Raw genomic sequence first — 19464 nt, 5'->3', positions numbered from 1 at the left:
AACCCTCTCTTCCCTCCTCTCCTCAAAGGAATAAGTCAGGCATAGGCAGATGGGGGATGGGGTGGGGGGCTGTTTTTATGGGGACAACCTGACAGAGGGCATGGTCCATACAAAACCGGGGACAATACATACATATATATATTATATACAGAGACATGGCCCCTCAGCAGGGGAGAGGGGTAGGCAAGAGAAACTGGGAGATGCTCCCTGGCCAACTCTCCCGCCGCTGCCCCACCCCATCCTAAGCCTCTAGTTCCCTTCCCTCCCCTGCATCCACTTTGCCCCAGAGGTCCCTCCATCTGCCAGGGATGAAGTAGGGGGCAGGGCACAGGAGTGGGGACACTGAGACATCCAGCTCTTTATAGGGGAAGGCAAAGGAGAGGGGAACAGAGTAGGAGCAAGGGGTCAAGAATACTGATCGTAGGCCTATTTACAGGGCGAAGCAGAAATTATAGGTGTTGTCTCTAAAAATAAAAAAATGGGGAACTGCTGGGTGAGGAGGAGATAGTGATGGGGTAACCTCTAACCCTGGCCCAAGCAAGGTCCGCCTTCTTCCACCCACCTATCCCTGCCTGGGACTGCAGGGGTTGATAATGGAAAAAAGATAGAAAATGAAAAACCAAATCAAAAAACTAAGTGGGAGATAGATTCTGAAGGGGGTGGGGAGGGAATATTGGGGTATCTCCTCCCTTGGTGCAAGTCCCAATCTTGGGGGGGAAATAGTATGTCTCTAGAGACTGGGGAGGGCAAATGTTGGAAGAGGTGATCTTACTTAGAAAGTAGGTCTGTGAGCAGCCTACCATCCATCTCCAAGGAGAAGAAGGGACCAGGGACTGGGGAGAGAGAGAAAGAGAGGGAGAGAGAGAAAGAGAGAGAGAGAGAGAGAGAGAGAGAGAGAGAGAGAGAGAGAGAGATGGGCTAGGATGTAGCCAGGAAGGCTTAAGCCACTGAGAGGTTGAGTTTTTACCCTCAACAGGCACTGGGGGGAAGAGGGGTGCCCTGAAGAGAGACTATTCAAAGGAGCCCTGACCCAGGACTAGGAGCTGAAGAGTTAACATTCAGAGTCTAAACAGCCAGAAAGAGTGAGTTTTCCACCTGCCCCCTTTCTCCATGTGACTCCACCAGAGGCCCAGGAACTAAAAGGGACAAAAGAATTCTATCACTATTTGGCACTTGCAGGGTGAGGATGGTAAGGAAGGGGCGCAAAACTCATCAAGGAGGGAGTAGGGTCAGGGAGAAGACTGACCTAATGGAGTTTGCCCCAGGGAAGTGAGGAGCAGGAATGTCCTGGGCTCTCTCCCTTGGATCCCTCCGTGGATACCAGGAAAGGGAAAAAAACCAACCAGAAGTTGGTACAGGGCTTGCCCCAACTCCCAAGCATCCTCTTATTCTATCCACCCTGCCCTCAGACCAGAATTCAGGGAAGGCAGGGTCGAGGGAGGGACATTAGGTCACAGAAGGGGTAAGTTCCCCCCACCCCAGAAGCAGGAGGAGCAGGATGAAACTGAGACAGCAAATTGATCCCCGAGGTGAAGTGGAGTGGGGAAAGAGAGGATGAGTAAGGAATGAAGTCTACAGCCAAGAGGTCCGGGGGCCCTGGTGGGGACACAGGGCAGCCCCTTCAGTTTTTGAGATCTTTGGGGTAGGGGCAGTGGAAAAGGGAAAGAGCTGGCCAAGAAGTGCAGTAGCCGCTCCCCAGAAGTCTTCAGCTACTTCCCTTCCCATTCCAGTTTGGAGGCAGTGGCTTGGAGTTGGACAGTTTGGGTGGTGGGAGGTGGGTTCATTTGTCCATCCAAAACCCACCCCATGGACATGCCCAGAGACAGCAAGAGGGATCACTCCATAGCACCCCTCAAAGTCATCAGGAGTTTCCCTCCACCCTGGGCAGCACCCTCAGTCTTGGGGAAGTGGTGGCAAAACTGTTTTTCAGGATGGACACAGGCCAAGGGAGGGAAGTCACCCTCCCTAGCCACTTCTGTTTAGGCTCTGACTTGACAAATGAAAGATTAACCCAGTTGAGCCCTAAGTCCAGAGGCCTTCCCAGCTGTTCCTCTGGTCCCTGAAGCAAGGAGGGATAGGGGGTTGGGAGGGGAAGGAGAGAATTGGGGCACCTGTCCCCAGGTGGGGAGTGGAAAAGAAAGGGTAAGGACAGGGAGGGGGGAAGGGAGAGAGGAGAGGATGGGTAGAAGAGGAAGGGAAAGTCCAAGGGTGGGTGGTTAGATATTGACTGGGGATTGGGTATGTGTTAAGTGGAATTGGAATTCCTCATTGTCTGTAGGTTCCCCTCTAGTTCCGAAATCTGAAAGAAAAAAATACAAGTGATCAGGCCAGGCTACGGACAAGGAGCAAAGTGAAACAGCTGATTAGTAGCGAGCCTGACCCCTTTTCCCTAAAGCTATGCACTTCCCCATCCCCAGGGGGCGCAGGCGCAGCAGGTGCTGGTGAGGATCTGAGACCCCTGGGGTGGGGAGGGAGGGAGGGAGGGGCTAATCTCTGGGTCTTTCCTGTTGGTCTCTGTGTCTCTTCCTTTTGGGTTCTCTTTCCCAGTGCTCCATCTTGTCTCTCCATGTCTCTGCTTCCTTGGTCTGTCTGTCTCTGACTCTCTGTCCCTCTGCTTCTGTCTGTCTATCCCTCTGCCTCTGTCTCTCTCCCTTTGTCTGTGTCTCTCTGTCCCCTCCCTATCTCATGTCTGTTTTTTTATAGGGAACAGAAGAGGCATGCCCATTTACCTCTTGGATTCCCTCTATAACAGATTGACTGGCTTGACAACCTATGAAAAGCCTGGGCATGGATTGGGCAATACCTAAGCTTGGCTCCACCCGTGTAAAGACACTTAGTGGGTGGGGAACAACTTCATCCCTCACTTCCATTTCCACTCCCAGACTCCTAGAAAACTCCTTTCAGGAAGTAAATTTGGATATTCTAGCTTTTCAGTATCGAACTCCCAAGAAACTAACCCTAGTGATCCTCTCTCCATACTGTGGTGGCACTCAGTTCCAATCCTACCTCATTTACTCTAAGCCAGCTTGTTAGATCAATATGAGTTTTGTAATATCCCTGATGATTGGATAGAGGCAGGGGAATGAGAGAGGAAGAGGGTTAGATTTGGCTGCTCTACCTTGTCCCGGAGTTTGTCTATCTCCTCCTTCCGAGCAAGCTCTGATTCTTCCAGCACCCGACGCTGTGCAGTTTCCTTCTTCAGGAATTCGATCTCCCTTTGGAAAAAGAAGGGAGAAGGGTAGATCAGACTGGACACTGGGCTCAAGCATTGGCAGGGAAGAAATGAGACCCAGGAGTTCAAGTTCTCCTATCTCCCCGAAGAGGGACCCAGGCATCCAAATTCCCATCTCCATTGCTCAGTGGTCCATACCTCCCCATGAGAGGAGGTTGTATGAAGAACCCCAGTGTCCTTATGTCCAGGATTGCTCCACAAAGAGGTTTCTCCCAAGTTTCCCTAGAGATCAAACCTCTTCAGGATGTATGTATTGGATAGGGGAAAAGTATAAAAAGTAATGAGAAGTAGGGAACCAAGTTCCTGGGATTCAAGAAGAGAAACTCCAGAGTCTGTTTCTACCTCTATTCTTTTCTTTCTTTCTTTCTTTCTCTCTTTTTGGAGGCAATTGGGGTTAATGACTTGTCACACAGCTAGTAAGTGTCTGAGGCTGGATTTGATCTCAGGTCCTTCTGACTCTAGGGCCTATGTTATCCATTGTACCACCTAGCTGCCCTTTTCTAATAGGGGTTCAATACACTTTGAAAGCTGATCTTAGGGAGCACCCTCATCTCTCTGAGACTCTTTTCCCAAAATAGTAGGTTCCCTTCTCTTTCTTGCCTCTAAGAACCTTTGCCATGAAGACCTTTTCTTCTCCAGATATTTAGCGTCTGAAGACTGGCGTACCCTGGTTTTTCTGATCAGCCCCTGACCCCTATATACATACCCTGGGCACCTATCCATCTGATCTTATCCTATGGAGATCCACACCTTCCTTAGATTTCTGTTAGGAGTTGCTAAAAAGACGGAAGACAATTCCTGTCTTTGCACCTCCCCCCACCCCCACCTTCCCCACTCCCCACCTGAGGTGTTCAGTTCCTTTGGACATCTGACCTCTCAAATGACTTTCACTAGTACTGGGAATCACTAATACCTTACCACGAATGTATACCAGCTTCCCTTTAGTGTCCTTCCCCATCCATACTCCTCAACCTCTCTCCCTCTGCTCAGCCTAGATCATCAATGGAGAACTAGAAGAAATCTTGAAGGCCATTGAGTCTAACTCTTATCATTTTAAAAAGGAGGAAACTGAGGCTCATGGAGGTTAGGTGACAACCAAGATGACAAGGTAGTAAGCCTAAGAGATGAGATTTGAATCCAGGTCCTCTAACTCCAAAGCTTGTGCTTGTTCAACACAACAACAGCTATGCTATGTTGTCTCCCCTTGCCTCAGATCCACGATTCCCTAGATTTCCCCTTGGCACTTTGATCTTCTCAGAGTTTGTCCAGAAACCATGCTGGCATCCCTCCCCCAGGACCCTGAGCCTCCTCCCTCTCCCCCGGGACCCTTGCCAGGTCCATACTTCTGCTGGTAGTCCTTAATGAGCCTCTTGGCTTTGCTGTACTTCCGCTCCAGGGCCTGGTATTGGGCCTGAGTCTCCCTGAGGTGCTCGTCCACAGCTTGGCACAGGCTCTGTGCCTCCCCCCAGTAGCCCTCCAGCTTCTCCATTCTCTCCTTGTTCTCCTCCACGCTCTGCTCCAGCTGTGCTTTCTCAGCTCGCCATCGGCCCTTCTCCTGCTCCAGGCCCTGAAGCTGAGATGGCACCAGAGAAGAAGGATAAGGGGAGAGAAAAGGAAGTACCCTCGCCTCCAACTAGCAAAACCCTAGGGGCCATGTATCTATGGATATTTCAAGCCCAAAGACTTTTTCTCTAAGATCATAGTCATAGGATGATAGCTTCAGAATTGGAAAGGATTGCAGAGGCCATCTCTAATTTTATGGTTGAGGAAACTGAGACTGAGAGAGGTAAGATGGTAGTAAATGGAAGACTTCGTCTATGGCATCCTGGTCTGCTCTTTCTCCTGCACCCATCCTCCCCAGGCCCCTGCCTTCTCTGCCAATTGCTCTTCCTTTTCCGATCCTACAACTGTGAGCTTCCCCAGGAGCTCAGTTCTCGGTGCCCTGCTATTCTGTCTCCACATTCTCTCCCTTGGAGAAATGATGTTATCTCCCAGCTTCAACTATCACTTCTACTTGGATGACTCCCAAATCTCTATTTCCACACCAGACTGAGCTCTGAGCTCCAGATACACACTTCCAGCTACCTCCTGAGCACCTCTCTCCTCATCACTTAAATATCCTGGAGGAGGCACATTGGGACGCGCTACAGTCATTACTGAATGAGTTCATTACTCGTGGAAAGTGAAACCCTCTCTCTCTAGCCTACCCAAATCCTGTGCCTTTCCAAGTACAGCTAAGTTCTATCTCCTCTAGGAAGCCTTCCCTGACTGTGTGTGTGTATGTGTGTGTGTGTGTGTGTGCACGCGTGTGTGTGCACGTGTGTGCATGTGTGCACGTGTGTGCATGTGTGCGCGTGTGTGTGTGTTAAGGGAATCTTACAGTCTCTAAAAGAGTCAATCAATCAAGCCACCTACCCACAATTATTGACTAAGGACCTCCTATATGTCAGGCATTGTGTTAGATACTAGGGATACAAGTACAAAGAAGAAAGCAGCCTCTACACCCAAGGAACTCACAGGAATAAAGCCTCAACCTACCTCCCACCAAACAGACCTAAACAGGCCCAGGGTACCCCAGGACAGGCCCTCACCTTTCTTTTCAGCTGCTGGATCTCAGCCTCAGTGACAGCATGCTTGATCTGGAGCTGTCAAGAGGAGTGGAGAAAATAGTTCAGCTCACAGTCCACCCAGGATGACACCCCAGCATCTGGGCACCCCCATCCCCCTTCCCTCTGCCACCCCTGGGAGCCCACCCCCACCCCCACCTCCTTAAACTTGTGCACCAGCTTCTCAGGTTCCATCTCTACTGGAGACAAGGCATCCTCATTCTCTGCCAGCTCAAACACCTCTATGGCCATTTCACTGCCTGGGAATGTAGGGCTCATCTCCTCCTCCTCATCTGTGGCGTATTCGCCTGTCTGAAGGGAGGGAAACAAGGCTGTCATGAAAACCATGTCCTAGACCCTTCCTGACCCTCCCTCTCTTCCTCACCTGGAACTCACCTACCCACCCACCCATTCCCAGGCTTTTAGAGCTATATAGTTCTGTTCACCTAGAAGCTCTGGCTCTGCTTTGGGCATATTTCCAAAGCTCCCTATTAGGCTATAATCTAGCCTCAGGTGGTGTCCAATTCACTTACTTTACAAAAAAGGCTTCAATGGTTAAAGAGTACTCTATATCTGGAACAGTCGTTAGGGGTAAAGAGAGATAGGAGAGACAAAAGATACATAACAAATACCAAGTATATGAAACTCTAACCTTAAGAGGTATAGGCAGGAAATATAAGTGGATTCAAGAAACGATTGGACAAATCGATGATCAACAGAGCCGTAAATGGCTTTTAAGAGATGCTGAGCCATACTTAACCTTGAGGAGGAACAGTGGAAAGGAAATCAGGACTTTTCATGGAATGGAAAAGAAAGGGACTACAGAAACTATCTAAGCCAGTCCCTTCCTCCCAAAATAGAAGGAAACTGAGGCCCAAAGAGGGGAAGAGATTTGACCAAAGTCATAACAGCCTTTGAGCTAATAATGACCATGAGAGAATGGATGGCCATGGTCCAATGTGGATGTAAGTCACTCTGTAAGTGAGGGAGATGCAACCCTTTCTGTTCTCTTCCTCCTCTGAGCTACTGATTAACAAATACTGTGAATTAGCATAATAATTAATATTTATATGCTTTGAAAGCCTTAAAGTGCTATATAAACACTAGTTATTGTTATTGTAACAACAATAATAACACATTTTGCATATACAATAGATAGTGTATTATTTTTTTGAGCCTATAAGTCTTGTCTCTCCCCCAGTGGTCAGGGAGGATGTCTAATATATTTTTGTATTCAACATACATTTATTAAGTACCTATTATATTCCTCTCAGAGGATTCATAATGCCAGGAGTATAATCCCTGAATACTGAGGAAGGTGCACAGAGATGAGGGTGTGATACCCCATATGACCACCAGATGGCACCCACACTGGCATGGGAGGCCAATTGATGGGCCAGTGAAGGGGTTTTACTCCTTCTGGAACCCGGTCAGATGGAATCAGGTCTCTAGATTACCTCTTCATCTTCTTCTGCATATTGGGCATATCTCTGCTCCATCATTTCTCGTTGCCACCGCTCCTGCTCCAGGGTCTGCTGGATCAGTTGGGCCACCTCGCTCTGTTCTCCTGGCCGTTCCCTCCCAATCAGAAATCTGCAAAGTTTGGAGGGAGGGAAGGAGAGAAAGATCACTGTTTTGGGGGTGGGTTGGTAAATGTGCACAATACACTTTTAAGTTTAGCTTTCATTAACATATTCTCCACCACTTCTTAAGCCTACATAATCAACAGAAATAAATCAAGACCTAATTTGTAGAGTTTGCCGATTTCCAAGTCGTAAATGCTCACGCTGAATATTTAACGATTTCTGAGGTGTAAATGATCACACTGAAATTTAACAACCAGCTCTCTGGAGCCTGTAAGAGCTGACTCCCACATACCCCTGAACAGCCCCCCCCCCCCCCCCCGGAAGTTTCTGTGTTAAGAGCTGGGTTTTTGAAAGGATGGGGAAAGAGGGTAGAGGGGGGCAGATATGAGATATCCTATGCATAAACTGGTCCACAGCAGTTGATGTGATTCTGCAGATACTATTTGTCCCCTCTGTGTTTCCCTCTTTTACAGTCTCTATCTATCCCTTTTTGTTGGTGTTCAGTCATGTCTGGCTCTTCATGCCCAATTTGATGTTTTCTTGACAAAGATACTAGAGTGGTTTGACATTTTCTTCCCCAAATCATTTTTTATAGATGAGGAAAATGAAGCAAACAGGGTTAGGTGACTTGTCCAGGGTCACACAACTAATAAGTGTCTGAGGCTGGATTTGAATTCAGGTCTTCCTGACTCCACGTTCTGACTCTGTCCACTAGGCCAACAGCTACCCCTTTGCCTACTTTGCATTCTATAGCAAGAGAAAAAATAAAACTGGGTTAAAGAGGCTGTACCAACATTAATTACAAATGGCTAACCCAGAATCACCAAGTGTCAGACTGGTAGTGATTCTGTAAATCACTCACTTCAACTTATATTTTTTTAAAGGGAACTAAAACCTGGAAAGAAGAAGTGACCCCTTCAAGACCAGAGCTGGTCAATAGAAAAGCCCAGAGTCAAATACAAGCTTCTTGTCTCCATGGCCAGGTTCTTTCTGACCCTAATCAGATATTAGGATCTTTAGGCTTATAGCTGGAAAGGATTTTGTCTAGTCCAATTCCTTCAATTTTTCAAATGGGGAAATTGAGGTTCATAAACATGAAGTGACACACAGCCAGTCTTTGAAATCGAGTCCTCTGGCTCTAAATCTGCCATTCACCCATCCAGAACGTTAGCTCCTTGAAGGTATATTTGTCTTTGTTTCTCTGGCACCTAGCACATAGAAGGTGTCTCATGTATGCTTGGTAGAGGAATGAATGATCTCTTCACCAAGCTCCAACTGCCACAGCTAAGGTTCTCCATCTGAGACTATGCTTATTAAAGCCAACAGTTCTTTTCAGGATTGAGAACAGTGCCCAGTGAGGAGCTGTTCTCACCCTATATCAGAGCGGGCACAGAGGAGAGGAAGGGAAAGGAATAGCATTTATATTTGCCATTCAATAATTTCAATATTGTCTGACTCTTCATGATCCCATTTGGGATTTTCTTGGCAAAGATGCTGGAGTGTTTGGCATTTCCTTCTCCAGCTCATTTTACAGATGAGGAAACAGGCAAACCAGGTTAAGTGACTTGCCCAGGGTCACACAGCCAATAAGTATCTGAGGCTGGATTTGAACTCAGGAAGCTGAGTCTTCCTGACTCCACACCTAGTGTTCTACCAACTGTATCACCTAGCAGCTCTAGCATTTATATAGTGCTCAGTAAATGTCCTGGGGAAATCAGTTAACCTTGTTTGCCTCAGCTTCCTCATCTGTAAAATGATCTGGAGAAATAAATGACAGACCATTTCAGTACCTTTGCAAAGATCCCGAGTAGGGTCACAAAGAGTTGGCACGACTGAAATCTTCTGAGCAGCAACAGAAGCATGACAGGCGAGTGTTAAGTGCTTTTTACCAGTCTCTCATTTGGCCCTCACAACAACCCTGGAAGGTACAGTTGAGGAAACTGAGGCAAACTGAGGGTAAGCGACTTGTCCAGGGTCATACTGCTAGTGGATATGAGTTCAGTTTTCCTGACTCCAGGTAACTGTTCTATCCACTGTGCCCCTCTCTGCCTCTCAAGGCCGCTCACTCAAAGGGGGGCCTGACTAAGTTGTTTTCCTAGACAGAGAACCTGACCTTATAAGCTGGTCTTGGAGGAAGAAAAGAAGATGCTAGAGGGGACAGCAGTGGGATCTTTGCACACCGCATGCAAATGGCCAAAGAGCGGCAATGCTTCCCCTCAGTCCTTCTCCATGAACTCACTGGAGAATGAAGAACAAAGAGCAGCAACCTCTTCCTCCACTCCCCTGGTCTTCCTAACTCCCTAATCATTCCTCCAATTGTACCACCTCCTTGTCGTTATCTGGGACCAGGAGTGTGCTGGTAAAATGTTTAACAACCAGCTTTCTCTTCCTTTCCTTTCTCCAAATGTATGCATGATCCACTTCTAAGTTTATTTTTCAGTATTAAAATTTTCCTACATCACTTTCTTAAGTCTAAACAATCAAGAAAACAATAAATGAAGCCTTGATTTATAGCTTTTGCTGATTTCCAAGGTGTAAATGTTCACACTGAGAACTTTAAAATCAGCTCTCTTGAGCTTTAATGCTGGCTCCAGCACACCTCTGTCTGGCAATGTTCTATCCTAAGTCCTCTTCTCTTTTCTTCAATCAGTTGTTATATCAACATTTATTAAGAGCCTCCTATGTATTAGGCATTGTGCTAAGTGCTGGGGTGACAAAAAGAGGCAAAACACAGTCTCTGTTCTCAAGGAGTTTATAATCTAAGGGGAGAGACAACAAACCAACATATACAAAGAAGGCATCGATAACAAGAAACATAAGAAATAATTAACAGGGGAACCTGCAGCCTTGAGGTCACATGTGGCCTTCTAGGTCCTCAAGTGCAGCCCTCTGACTGAATCCAAAGTCAAAGGGCCGTACTTGAGGACCTAGATGGCCACACAGGACCTTGAGGCTGCAGGTTCCCCACCCCTAAGGGGGGTTGGGGAAAGCTCCCTGTGGAATATGGGCTTTTAGTTGGAACGTAAAGAAAGCCAAGAAAGCCAAAGGTGGGGATGAGAAGGAAGCATGTTCCAGGCCCAGGGAGGCCAGCCAAAAAACATGATACAAGCTGGGAGATGGAGTGTGTGTATGAGGAGTCTGAGGGACTGGGAGCAGGGCATTGTCTTCTGTAGTAATAGCAAAGGTAGGGGAGGGGGAAGTTTAGGTAGAAAGAAAATGAGATCCATTTTGGACCCAGTCTTCTCATTCACTCAGAGATGCAGCTCTGTGCAGGTGAGTCCCTAGTATGTAGAACTGACTCACCAAGTACCAGGTCCTGCATGGGGCCTTTCCTATTATTTTGCATTTACTTCATATTTATTTTGTTCTTCTATACGTTTGTCTACCCTCCTCACTCCCAGAATATCAGCTCCTTGAAGGCAGACTGGTTCTATGTGCCTGGTACGTAGAAGGAGCTAATATACAGTTATCCCCTCCTTATTGCCACTTTCCCCCATTACAGTTTTGATATATCGAGGGTCAGCCTAAGAAATAAAATAGGAATATGGGGGGAGTTTTTCAGAAGCCACAGAGGACACACAAAAACTAGCAGATGACACAGAAAAGGTTTAGAAACTCAGAAATGCATAAAATATGTGCATAGTATTTTTACTTAACATTGACCAATACTTAACCCAAATTTTACAATAAGGTACCATACAGACCCCATAAAAGAAAAAGAAAAAAAATCAGACTTTCTATCTGGCATGAAGGAGGAGAGCCAAAGGATTTTACTCAAATTTTCCACATCACAGAGGCACTGCACCCCTAACCCTCAATATGTGGAAGGGATAACTGTACATTTCTTGGATGAATGAATGAATGAATGATCTCTCTCCAACTCCAAATTTTCAACTGCTTACTAGACATCTCAATCAACCTGTTCAATACAGAAATGATCAGCTTTCTCCTGATTTCTCTATTTCTGTCAATAATTTCACCTTTTCTTCAGTCATCCAGACTGGAAGCCTTGCTGTTATCTCTGACTTTCCTCTTTCCTTGGTCTCATCATTATCCCCCAACAGTCAATCAATTGTCAAGCCCTGTTGATACAACATATGTCATATGCGTCCATCTATCATCTAGTCCCATTATTGTTGTTGTGTTCATCCTGCGTTGGCGAAGAAGAAAGACCATGCCATCAGAGAAATGATGCCATGACTTGCACTTGACTTTGATTTGAGTGAGGGAGGGCTGTGCAAGGTCACCAAACTCACTTTCTCCTCCTGAGCCATCTGGGTCCAGTGACTAGATATACATCAGGATGACTGGAGATGGCCCAGGATGCAATGGGAGACCTTGGCCTTTTTAGGCTTGCCTTTTCAGGTACTCACTTAGAGGGAGTCCCACAGTCACCATCCAAGGAAAGACCTTCAACTCCCTGGATCCCTGCCTCACCTTCCAGATGGGCTCCTTGCCTCCTTCCTCCCATCTCTACTTCACAATGATGCCCAATTCGTCTTAGCCATGCACAGAGCTGATTGGGTTATTTCCCTTGCTCAGAATCCTTTAATGCACCCTGCTCCATCCCAGGTATCCCTCACCCTACCTGTAGACACTGTCTTTTGCCTTTCTTTGTATCCCCAGCACTTAGCACTATATCTGGAACATAGTAGATACTTAAATGTTTATTGATTAAATCAAATTCAGACTCTTTATCCTGGCATTTCCGGCCTTCCACAAGCTTTAATACCTATTGTTGTAAATTCCATTCCCTCTTCTATACTACAAACATAAAAACAGGAAACATGTCTTACTGAGCTTTAAAAAGAAAACAAAAACAAAAACATTTTTCCCAGTATCTAACAGAAATGTTTCCAATGTATTAGATACTTTAATAAATGATTGTTGAGTGAATGAATGAAAATAATGGTAGGAATGGAATAAAATCCTTTGGGTGTGGAAGCAAGGCATTAAAAGGGAAGAGTTGGTCACATTAACAGGACTAAGGGATATAAGAAGAGTGTTTTGGGTATCCTCCTGCCCACTGATCTTCAGGAAGGGGAGGGGAGATGAAGAAGGAAGATTAGGATGAAAAGGAAATGGTAGAAGGCCTAGGCTCCCCCTGAATCATGCCTCCTCCCCTCACCACACACACACACACACACACACACATTTCCTGTTTCTCTATTGCTCATGTCCTGACCGCCACCCCTTTCCAGGAGAGTAGTTCCCTTCTCCCCAGGGTCAGGATGGGGAGATGTAATGCTGGCAGTGGAGAAGAAGGTAAGAAATGGACAAAGGCAAGAAAAGAGGTAGGAGGAAAGAAGTTGGAGATGGGGAGGGACCAGTCTGTAGTCCCTGGCCCTCAGTTCTGACTCATTCCTCCTTCATTTCTAATCACTGAGTTGGTAGGGAGGTACAAGGAACGGTGTAATCTAAGAAGGCTACTTGGAAGAGGAGGTATACAGGGAAGGCTTGAGAATCAGAAGACTGGTGGAGATGGCATTTGGGAAGATTTGAGATAGATTTCTAAGCTGGTTAGAAAACAAAAGGTAGAAAAGATCTGGGAGATTATAAAGGTATCCTATAGAGCAAGGGTTCTCAGCCTTTTTTGTGTCATGGACCTTTTCTCAGAATAATGTTTTTAAATGCATAAAGAAAAATGACAATACAGTTATCAAAATATTTTGAAACACAAGTTTGTGGAGCCCAAGGTAAGAATATCTGATTTAGAGCATTTTCCCCCCAAAATTCTGAAGCTAGATCTCTTTCCCACCTTAGCTCCCAGGGCTGGATAAGGAGGCTATGGGCAATAGAGTTAGGGAAGATTCTGTGGTGCAGTGAATAGAGTGCTGGGCCTGCAACCAGAAAGCTCTGGGCTCAAATCTGGCCTCACGCTGTATGACCCTGGGCAAGTCACCCTGTTTGCCTCAGTTTCCTTATCTGTAAAATGAGCTGGAGAAGGAAATGGCAAACCACTCCAGTATCTCTGCCAAAACTCTCAAAACTTCTCATGAAGAGAATTGGAACAGAGAGTGAAGCAGCACATTTTCTCTTGTGTTATGTTTTGGTTTGGTTTGTTTTTTTCTCATGGCTTTTCCCATTCATTTTCTTATATGCAACATGACTAACGTGAAAATGTGGTTAATAAGAATGTATGTGTAGAATCCATATAAGATCGTATGCTGTCTCAGGGAGGGAAGAGGGAGGGAGAGGGAGATAAATCTAAGACTTATGGAAGTGATTTTAGAAAACTGAAAACAAATAAATTAATTAAAAAAAACTTCTCATGACATGATTAGAAAAAAAGGGTATGGCTTAATCCCCAAGGCAAAAGCCTAATCTTATCTGACTGGGGCCAACTCTATTGTGGGTGGAAAGAGTTTGGCTGGCTTATTGCTAACATGTTCAGAGTTCCAACACCCACCCTTATCCCAAAACCCAGAGTTTCTCACCGCACTCGACCCTTGGTGTTCCTAAGTACAGAAGCGGCAAAGCTCTGAGTCACGCCCACCAAGCTGGTCCCATCCACTTCTACCAGGAGGTCATTCACTTGGATCCTAGGAAAATAAGAAGGTTGAGAGAATCAGAGAGGGCATCAGGCTCCAGGTCCCCTGGTCAAGAGGACTGAGCCCATCACCACCTAAGCCAGATTCCACTAACCCAGTAATAGTTTTCTACCCTACAGGGAAGGAAGAGGACCCTAAAGAAGACATCTGGAGCTACCTAGAAGCTCCCTCTCTATCAACAGTTTCCCCCTCTATCAAGCCCTCTGAACATCTGCAGAATCATGCGGAAGTCTCTAGCCTTAGTTGCTGGTTCAATCTTAGGCATCCTCTATCTCTCTCCCTGCCTCCTTCCCTCCCTCCATTTTCTCCTTTCCTCTTCTTCTCCTTAAGTGTTTTTCTTCTCTGTCTCCCTTTCTCCCTTCTCTCTCTCACACACACACACACACACACACACGCGCTCACACACACGTGCACACACACGTGCGCACACACACACACACACTTTTCCTAGACATATAGACGCACAATGACATGTTTTCCTAGCCAGACACATATACTCATATATAGACATACTTTCCAAGACAAAGATACACAGGTGTGCAGACATGTGATTTCCTACACATAAACACAAGCACATACACCAACTGAGGCATTCACGTAGACCCCAAGTCATAAAGATATACTCATGATGACAATACAGAGTAACATGGACGTAGGAAGCATATGGCACAATACATAGAGCCACTGTGTGCCTCCTCTTCCAAGCAGTCCTTTTAAATCATACCATTCCCAGCACCTCCCTACCGACTCAGTGGGACCCAAGGTGAGGGAGGAATGGGTCAGAACTGGAAGAAAAGGGAAACCTAGAGTTAGAGAAACTTGTGATAAAATCCTGCCTTAGACACTTACTGTGTGACCCTAGCCAAGTCACATAATCACTGTCTGCCTCAGTTTCCTCTTCTGTCAAATGGGGATAACAATAGCATCCACTTCCTGGGGTTGTAGTGAGGATTGAATGAGATATTTGTAAAGTACTTTGCAAACCTTAAGGGAATGTACAAATACTACCTTCTGTGTTGGAATCATGCCTCCTTCCTAAACACACATACAATAGAAAGAAGGTACACGAGTTTGTCTGCATCTATGTACATAAGGAAGGGCGCGTCCCAAATGTTGTACTAGATGGAGCACAGGATTTAGTGCTCCTCAGGACCTGAGTTGGAATCCCACTTCTGGGACCTGTGTGACACAGGGCAAGCCATTCCATCTGTCAAATAGTTGTTTGTTGACTGATTGAATTAACTGATCTCTCTGGCTTTGGCTTCCTAATCTGTAAAATGAAGGTGGTGGAATAGGTGGCCCAGAGGGTCCCTTCTGACTCTGAAAGAATGATATACATACGTATACATATACACACATAACAGACAAACATGAAAATACACGTCTGTATCTCTCCTTATAAAAAAACAAGCACACAACACCCTTGTACATACACATGATGATTCCCCAGCAGCCCTTGGCACACTGCCTGGTGCATAGTAGGAATTTAATAATGGCTGATTTCCTTCCTACTGTTCCAGTTGTTTCTTTCTCCCCTGTTGTCCCCACAAGAGGGTGACAGAGACCAGGAGTGACCCAGACTTGATACACTGAAGGGGAAAGAGGAGTGGAAAGAGGAGTGGAAAGTGGAAAGAGGCCTCCCCCACACCCTCCATCTTCCCTGGAACTCCAGTGATGTTCCCACAGGACCACATACGGGAAACAGAGGAAACCAGTCCATTGTAAACAGGTTCCTCCCACCCATGCACATGCGTACAAATGCCCAGAGATGTGCCTGGGCAGACACACAGAACCAAAGAACCAGAAACTGGCATCTCTACAAACACCCACTCAACCAGCCACAGCTAGGACTGGCCTGAAAGTGCTTGGAAAAGTCTCTAAAGCTGAATGGAAAGGTAAGGAATGAGTATGGCCATGGCCATCATGATCTCTTCTCTGGAGACTTAGACTAGGGGAAGAAACTCATACCCTGACAAAGTTCAGAAGCTGCCCCAAACCAGTCTAGACACAGAATGCAATTCTTGTAATAGTCCGTTCACATATATAAAATGAAGGGAGTGTCTACACCATCTATGTACACCTTCAGTGTTGTGGGGAATTTGGGGAAGTTGCTGTCACCCACTATACAAATACATATGTCGTTGTTGGCCTATCTTTCTCAAAGAGGACCAGTCACATCAGGAAGGTGATGACTTGCCAGTTAATTAGATTTAAGTGAGGCAGGGCTGTGCAAAGTCATCAGCCTCACTCTCCCCCCTCCAGAGTCATGGGAGTCCAGTGGTAAGACATAGGTCAAGACGACTGGGGATGGCCCTGGATGCAGTGAGAGATCCTGGCCTTTTCAAGCTAAGGTCTTTTCCAGGCTTCAGTTTGTCTGAGATAATGCCCATTCAGTAATTAAACTTTAAGTTAGAATTGAGGCAAAAAATGGCCAAGTTTGCCTTTATAAAAGAAATCAGTCTGGGAGGGGAAGACCCTCAGAGTTTCTGGCCAGAACAGGAACAATTGCTATTTATACTCCCTCACAGCATGTATACACTGCACACCCAACAGCAATTCTCTAACACATTCCAGCACCCAGGTGCATATCTATCTGCTCAGCTCCTCTGACAGGCTGCTACGTAATTATGAAGATACATTTCAGATGGCACAAAAACACCAGACAAAATGCCTGCTTTCACACACTTGCACATGCACAACTCAAGTGGTACCCACCACAAACCCATGCAACTCACTACATTCAACAATTCATGGGCATTTATTGCTCATCCCCCAAGTCCAGTCTGAAGGCTCTTGCGCATGTCCCCCTAAAACATCACTGCCACAATTCATCGATCTCAGCCACCTATGGCAATAACGCTCCCTTCCTGGTGCTACTATCCAGGCATAAACCTTTTATTATCGAGGCTAGGGGTTTGAGCCTCTTGTTATGACCTTCCTTTGTAAAACATCATGGTACAGGGACAGCTAGGTGGCACAGTGGATAGAATACTAGTGCTGGAGTCAGGAGGACCTGAGTTCAAATCTAGCCTCAGATGCTTGACACTAGTTGTATGACACTGGGCAAGTCACTTAATTCGGATTGCCTCCCCTCCAAAAAAGAAATCATGGTTTAGTAGAAAGAGTATTAACTCTACAGTTAGAGGATTTGAGTTCAAATCCATCTTTGACTCTTACCTCTCTTGACCTCCAATCCCTCATCTATAAAATGAGGAGTTGGATTAAATGACCTCCAATGACCCTTCCAACTTTATTAACCCCCACTGAGACAATACAACTGGGGATTCCTGGGGAAAATCCATGACCTAGAAAGTAACCCAGAACCTTCTACCCCCAAACCAGGTTTTAATCCTGGGGGAGTACCATATCAGTACCCATGCTGGAGGAAGACAGAGTGACCCCATGAGAGCATGCAGTGCCCATGTGGGATAGGAAGGGAACAGTTACCTGCCATCACGATGTGCAGCACCCCCCTCCGTCACTGTCTTGACAAAGATGCCCAGCTTTTCCAGGCCCATGTCAGCCCCAGCACCCATGCCAATGATACTGATGCCCAGGCCTTCTGAGTCTGCAAAAGGGCACATGGGAAGGGAGAGGTCAGTGCCACTCTGAAGGCTCTGGATTGGGGAGTGGGGAGGAGAATCAGAGATATCAGGTAAACATTTGAGAGGAGGACATACAAGGTGCTCTGGGAAGGGACTCAAAATATGTTCAGCAAACACTGGGTGAACTGGAGGAGGATGTCAGGAGACAGATAGCAATTTGGTGGGATGGCATTGGGTTGGGGGCAAAGTATAAGGGAGGCTGGGGCAGTAGGACAGAGTTGGTAGTGGGTACATATGATTAAGTAGCTGGTCAAGGGAGCTAGCTAGCTGGAGGTGTGGGTGGAGGGGAAGAGCTCCAATCTAACCATCCCTTCCCTAAGTGCTAATTAACTCTCCTCCCATTCTCTGGGGCTAAACCTCACCCCTGGGAACACCCATTCTCATCTTAATCTTTATGCTCCCTCAGCCTTCACAGAGTGAGATGCTTTAGTCCTTGTGAAACCCCTTTGATGCCGAGGAATGCCACTCATGCTCCTGATCACTTCCTGTCCTCCCTAACCTTCTCAAGGCACTGTACATATGCTCTCTTTTGATCTTCACAGCAGACTTGTGATATAGATGCTATTATGACATTTTACAGATGAGGAAACTGAGATAGGAAGGGAAGTGACTTGCCCAGGGTCACATAGCTAGGAAACGTCTGAGGCAGGATTTGATCTCAGTCCAATGGGCCAACAAGGACTTTATGGAAAGCTACGGTAAACAGAGGGGCAGTTAGATGTGGCTAACTGTAATGAGGCTCCAAAAAGAATCGTGTACGGTTCTGTGGAAGGGTTGGTGATAATATTTTGGTTATAGAAGGGACTAGGTGATGGCATATGCCATGTGTTGGTGACAGTTTTGGATCTGACAAGGCTGCTGATTTTGGGTGGGTGACGCTCTGATGGAGGCAAAGGTCGATGACAGTATTCATCTGTGAATGGTTGTGACAGAGATTGTGATGGTGAATCAGCTGTGATTCAATCTAACAATCTAACAAACATTTATTTAGCACCTGTTGTGTGCAAGGCATTGTGTTAAACACTAAAGATGCAAAGACAAAAACCTTTGAACCCTTTTAGGAGTTTGGAATGTAGACAGGGCAATGATAATGTCCAGATCACTGGGTGTTATTGTGTTAGAGGATGGTTACAGTGTATGATTGTGACAGGGATCAGGAAGCAAGGAAAACCATGTGTGAGGGAGCTGAGGTGATACTGAGAGTAGATTACCACCCACAGGTGAGATTGAGGGGCTTGAGGCTTCCACTCAGAGCCCTGAATAAAGAGAGGTCTCTGGGGCCAAAGGCTGAAGTGTCCCAGCTTATCCTTTTGGACTCAGACATTCTATCAGGTTAAAATGTTAATACCCATGGGAGGCAGCATAGGGTAAGTCTTAATGAGGGTAAACTTCCATCAGTCATTAACACTGATATGTGTACCTCCCTCCTTTCCGTTTTCCTTGCTTCCTCCTTCCCTCTCTCCCTTTCCTTCTACTTTCCTTCTTTCCTTTCATCTTTTTCTTCCATCCTTTCTCTTCTTTCCTTCCTTCCTTCCATTCCTCTTTTCTTTCTCTCTTTCTTTCTTTCCTTTTCTCCCTTTTTCCTTTCTTCTTTCTTTCTTCCCTTTCTCCCTCTTTTTCTTTCTTTCCTTCCTTCTTTATTTCTCTCTTTCTCTCTTCCTTTCTTCTTTTCTTCTACCTTCCCTCCCTTCATTCTTTCCCTTTTACCAGGGCTTCACAATGGGCAGGTACTGTGTTTTGGGGAGAACTGAAATATTGTTTTACCACATCCTTTATAAGTGAGCATTCCCAAAGAGTAGGTTTTGCTAGGGAGGAGAGAAGGAGAAGGGCAAGAAGGGGAAGGGTCTAGGGGACAACAAAAAGGCAGCCCTCAGACAAAGTGCT

General features: G+C 46.2%; 1 protein-coding gene across 1 annotated transcript in view; it reads right to left on the bottom strand.

Moving 5' to 3' along the window:
• Positions 1-57: 57 nt before the first annotated feature.
• Positions 58-19464, bottom strand: part of PPP1R9B (protein phosphatase 1 regulatory subunit 9B) — a 26605-nt gene continuing 7198 nt past the window's right edge. Inside the window, exons 3-10 of the mRNA XM_072646076.1 lie at positions 17423-17543; positions 13862-13966; positions 7296-7431; positions 5998-6150; positions 5824-5877; positions 4576-4805; positions 3119-3215; positions 58-2299 (exon numbers count right to left, since the gene is read on the bottom strand). Of these exons, the coding sequence (XP_072502177.1) occupies positions 2246-2299; positions 3119-3215; positions 4576-4805; positions 5824-5877; positions 5998-6150; positions 7296-7431; positions 13862-13966; positions 17423-17543 (950 nt within the window). The 3' untranslated portion in view covers positions 58-2245. The remainder of the gene's footprint in view (positions 2300-3118; positions 3216-4575; positions 4806-5823; positions 5878-5997; positions 6151-7295; positions 7432-13861; positions 13967-17422; positions 17544-19464) is intronic.

This window comes from Notamacropus eugenii, chromosome 2 (assembly GCF_028372415.1).
Source record: "Notamacropus eugenii isolate mMacEug1 chromosome 2, mMacEug1.pri_v2, whole genome shotgun sequence".
Classification (NCBI taxonomy): Eukaryota; Metazoa; Chordata; class Mammalia; order Diprotodontia; family Macropodidae; genus Notamacropus; species Notamacropus eugenii.
This window is presented reverse-complemented; position numbering and strand designations above follow the sequence as displayed.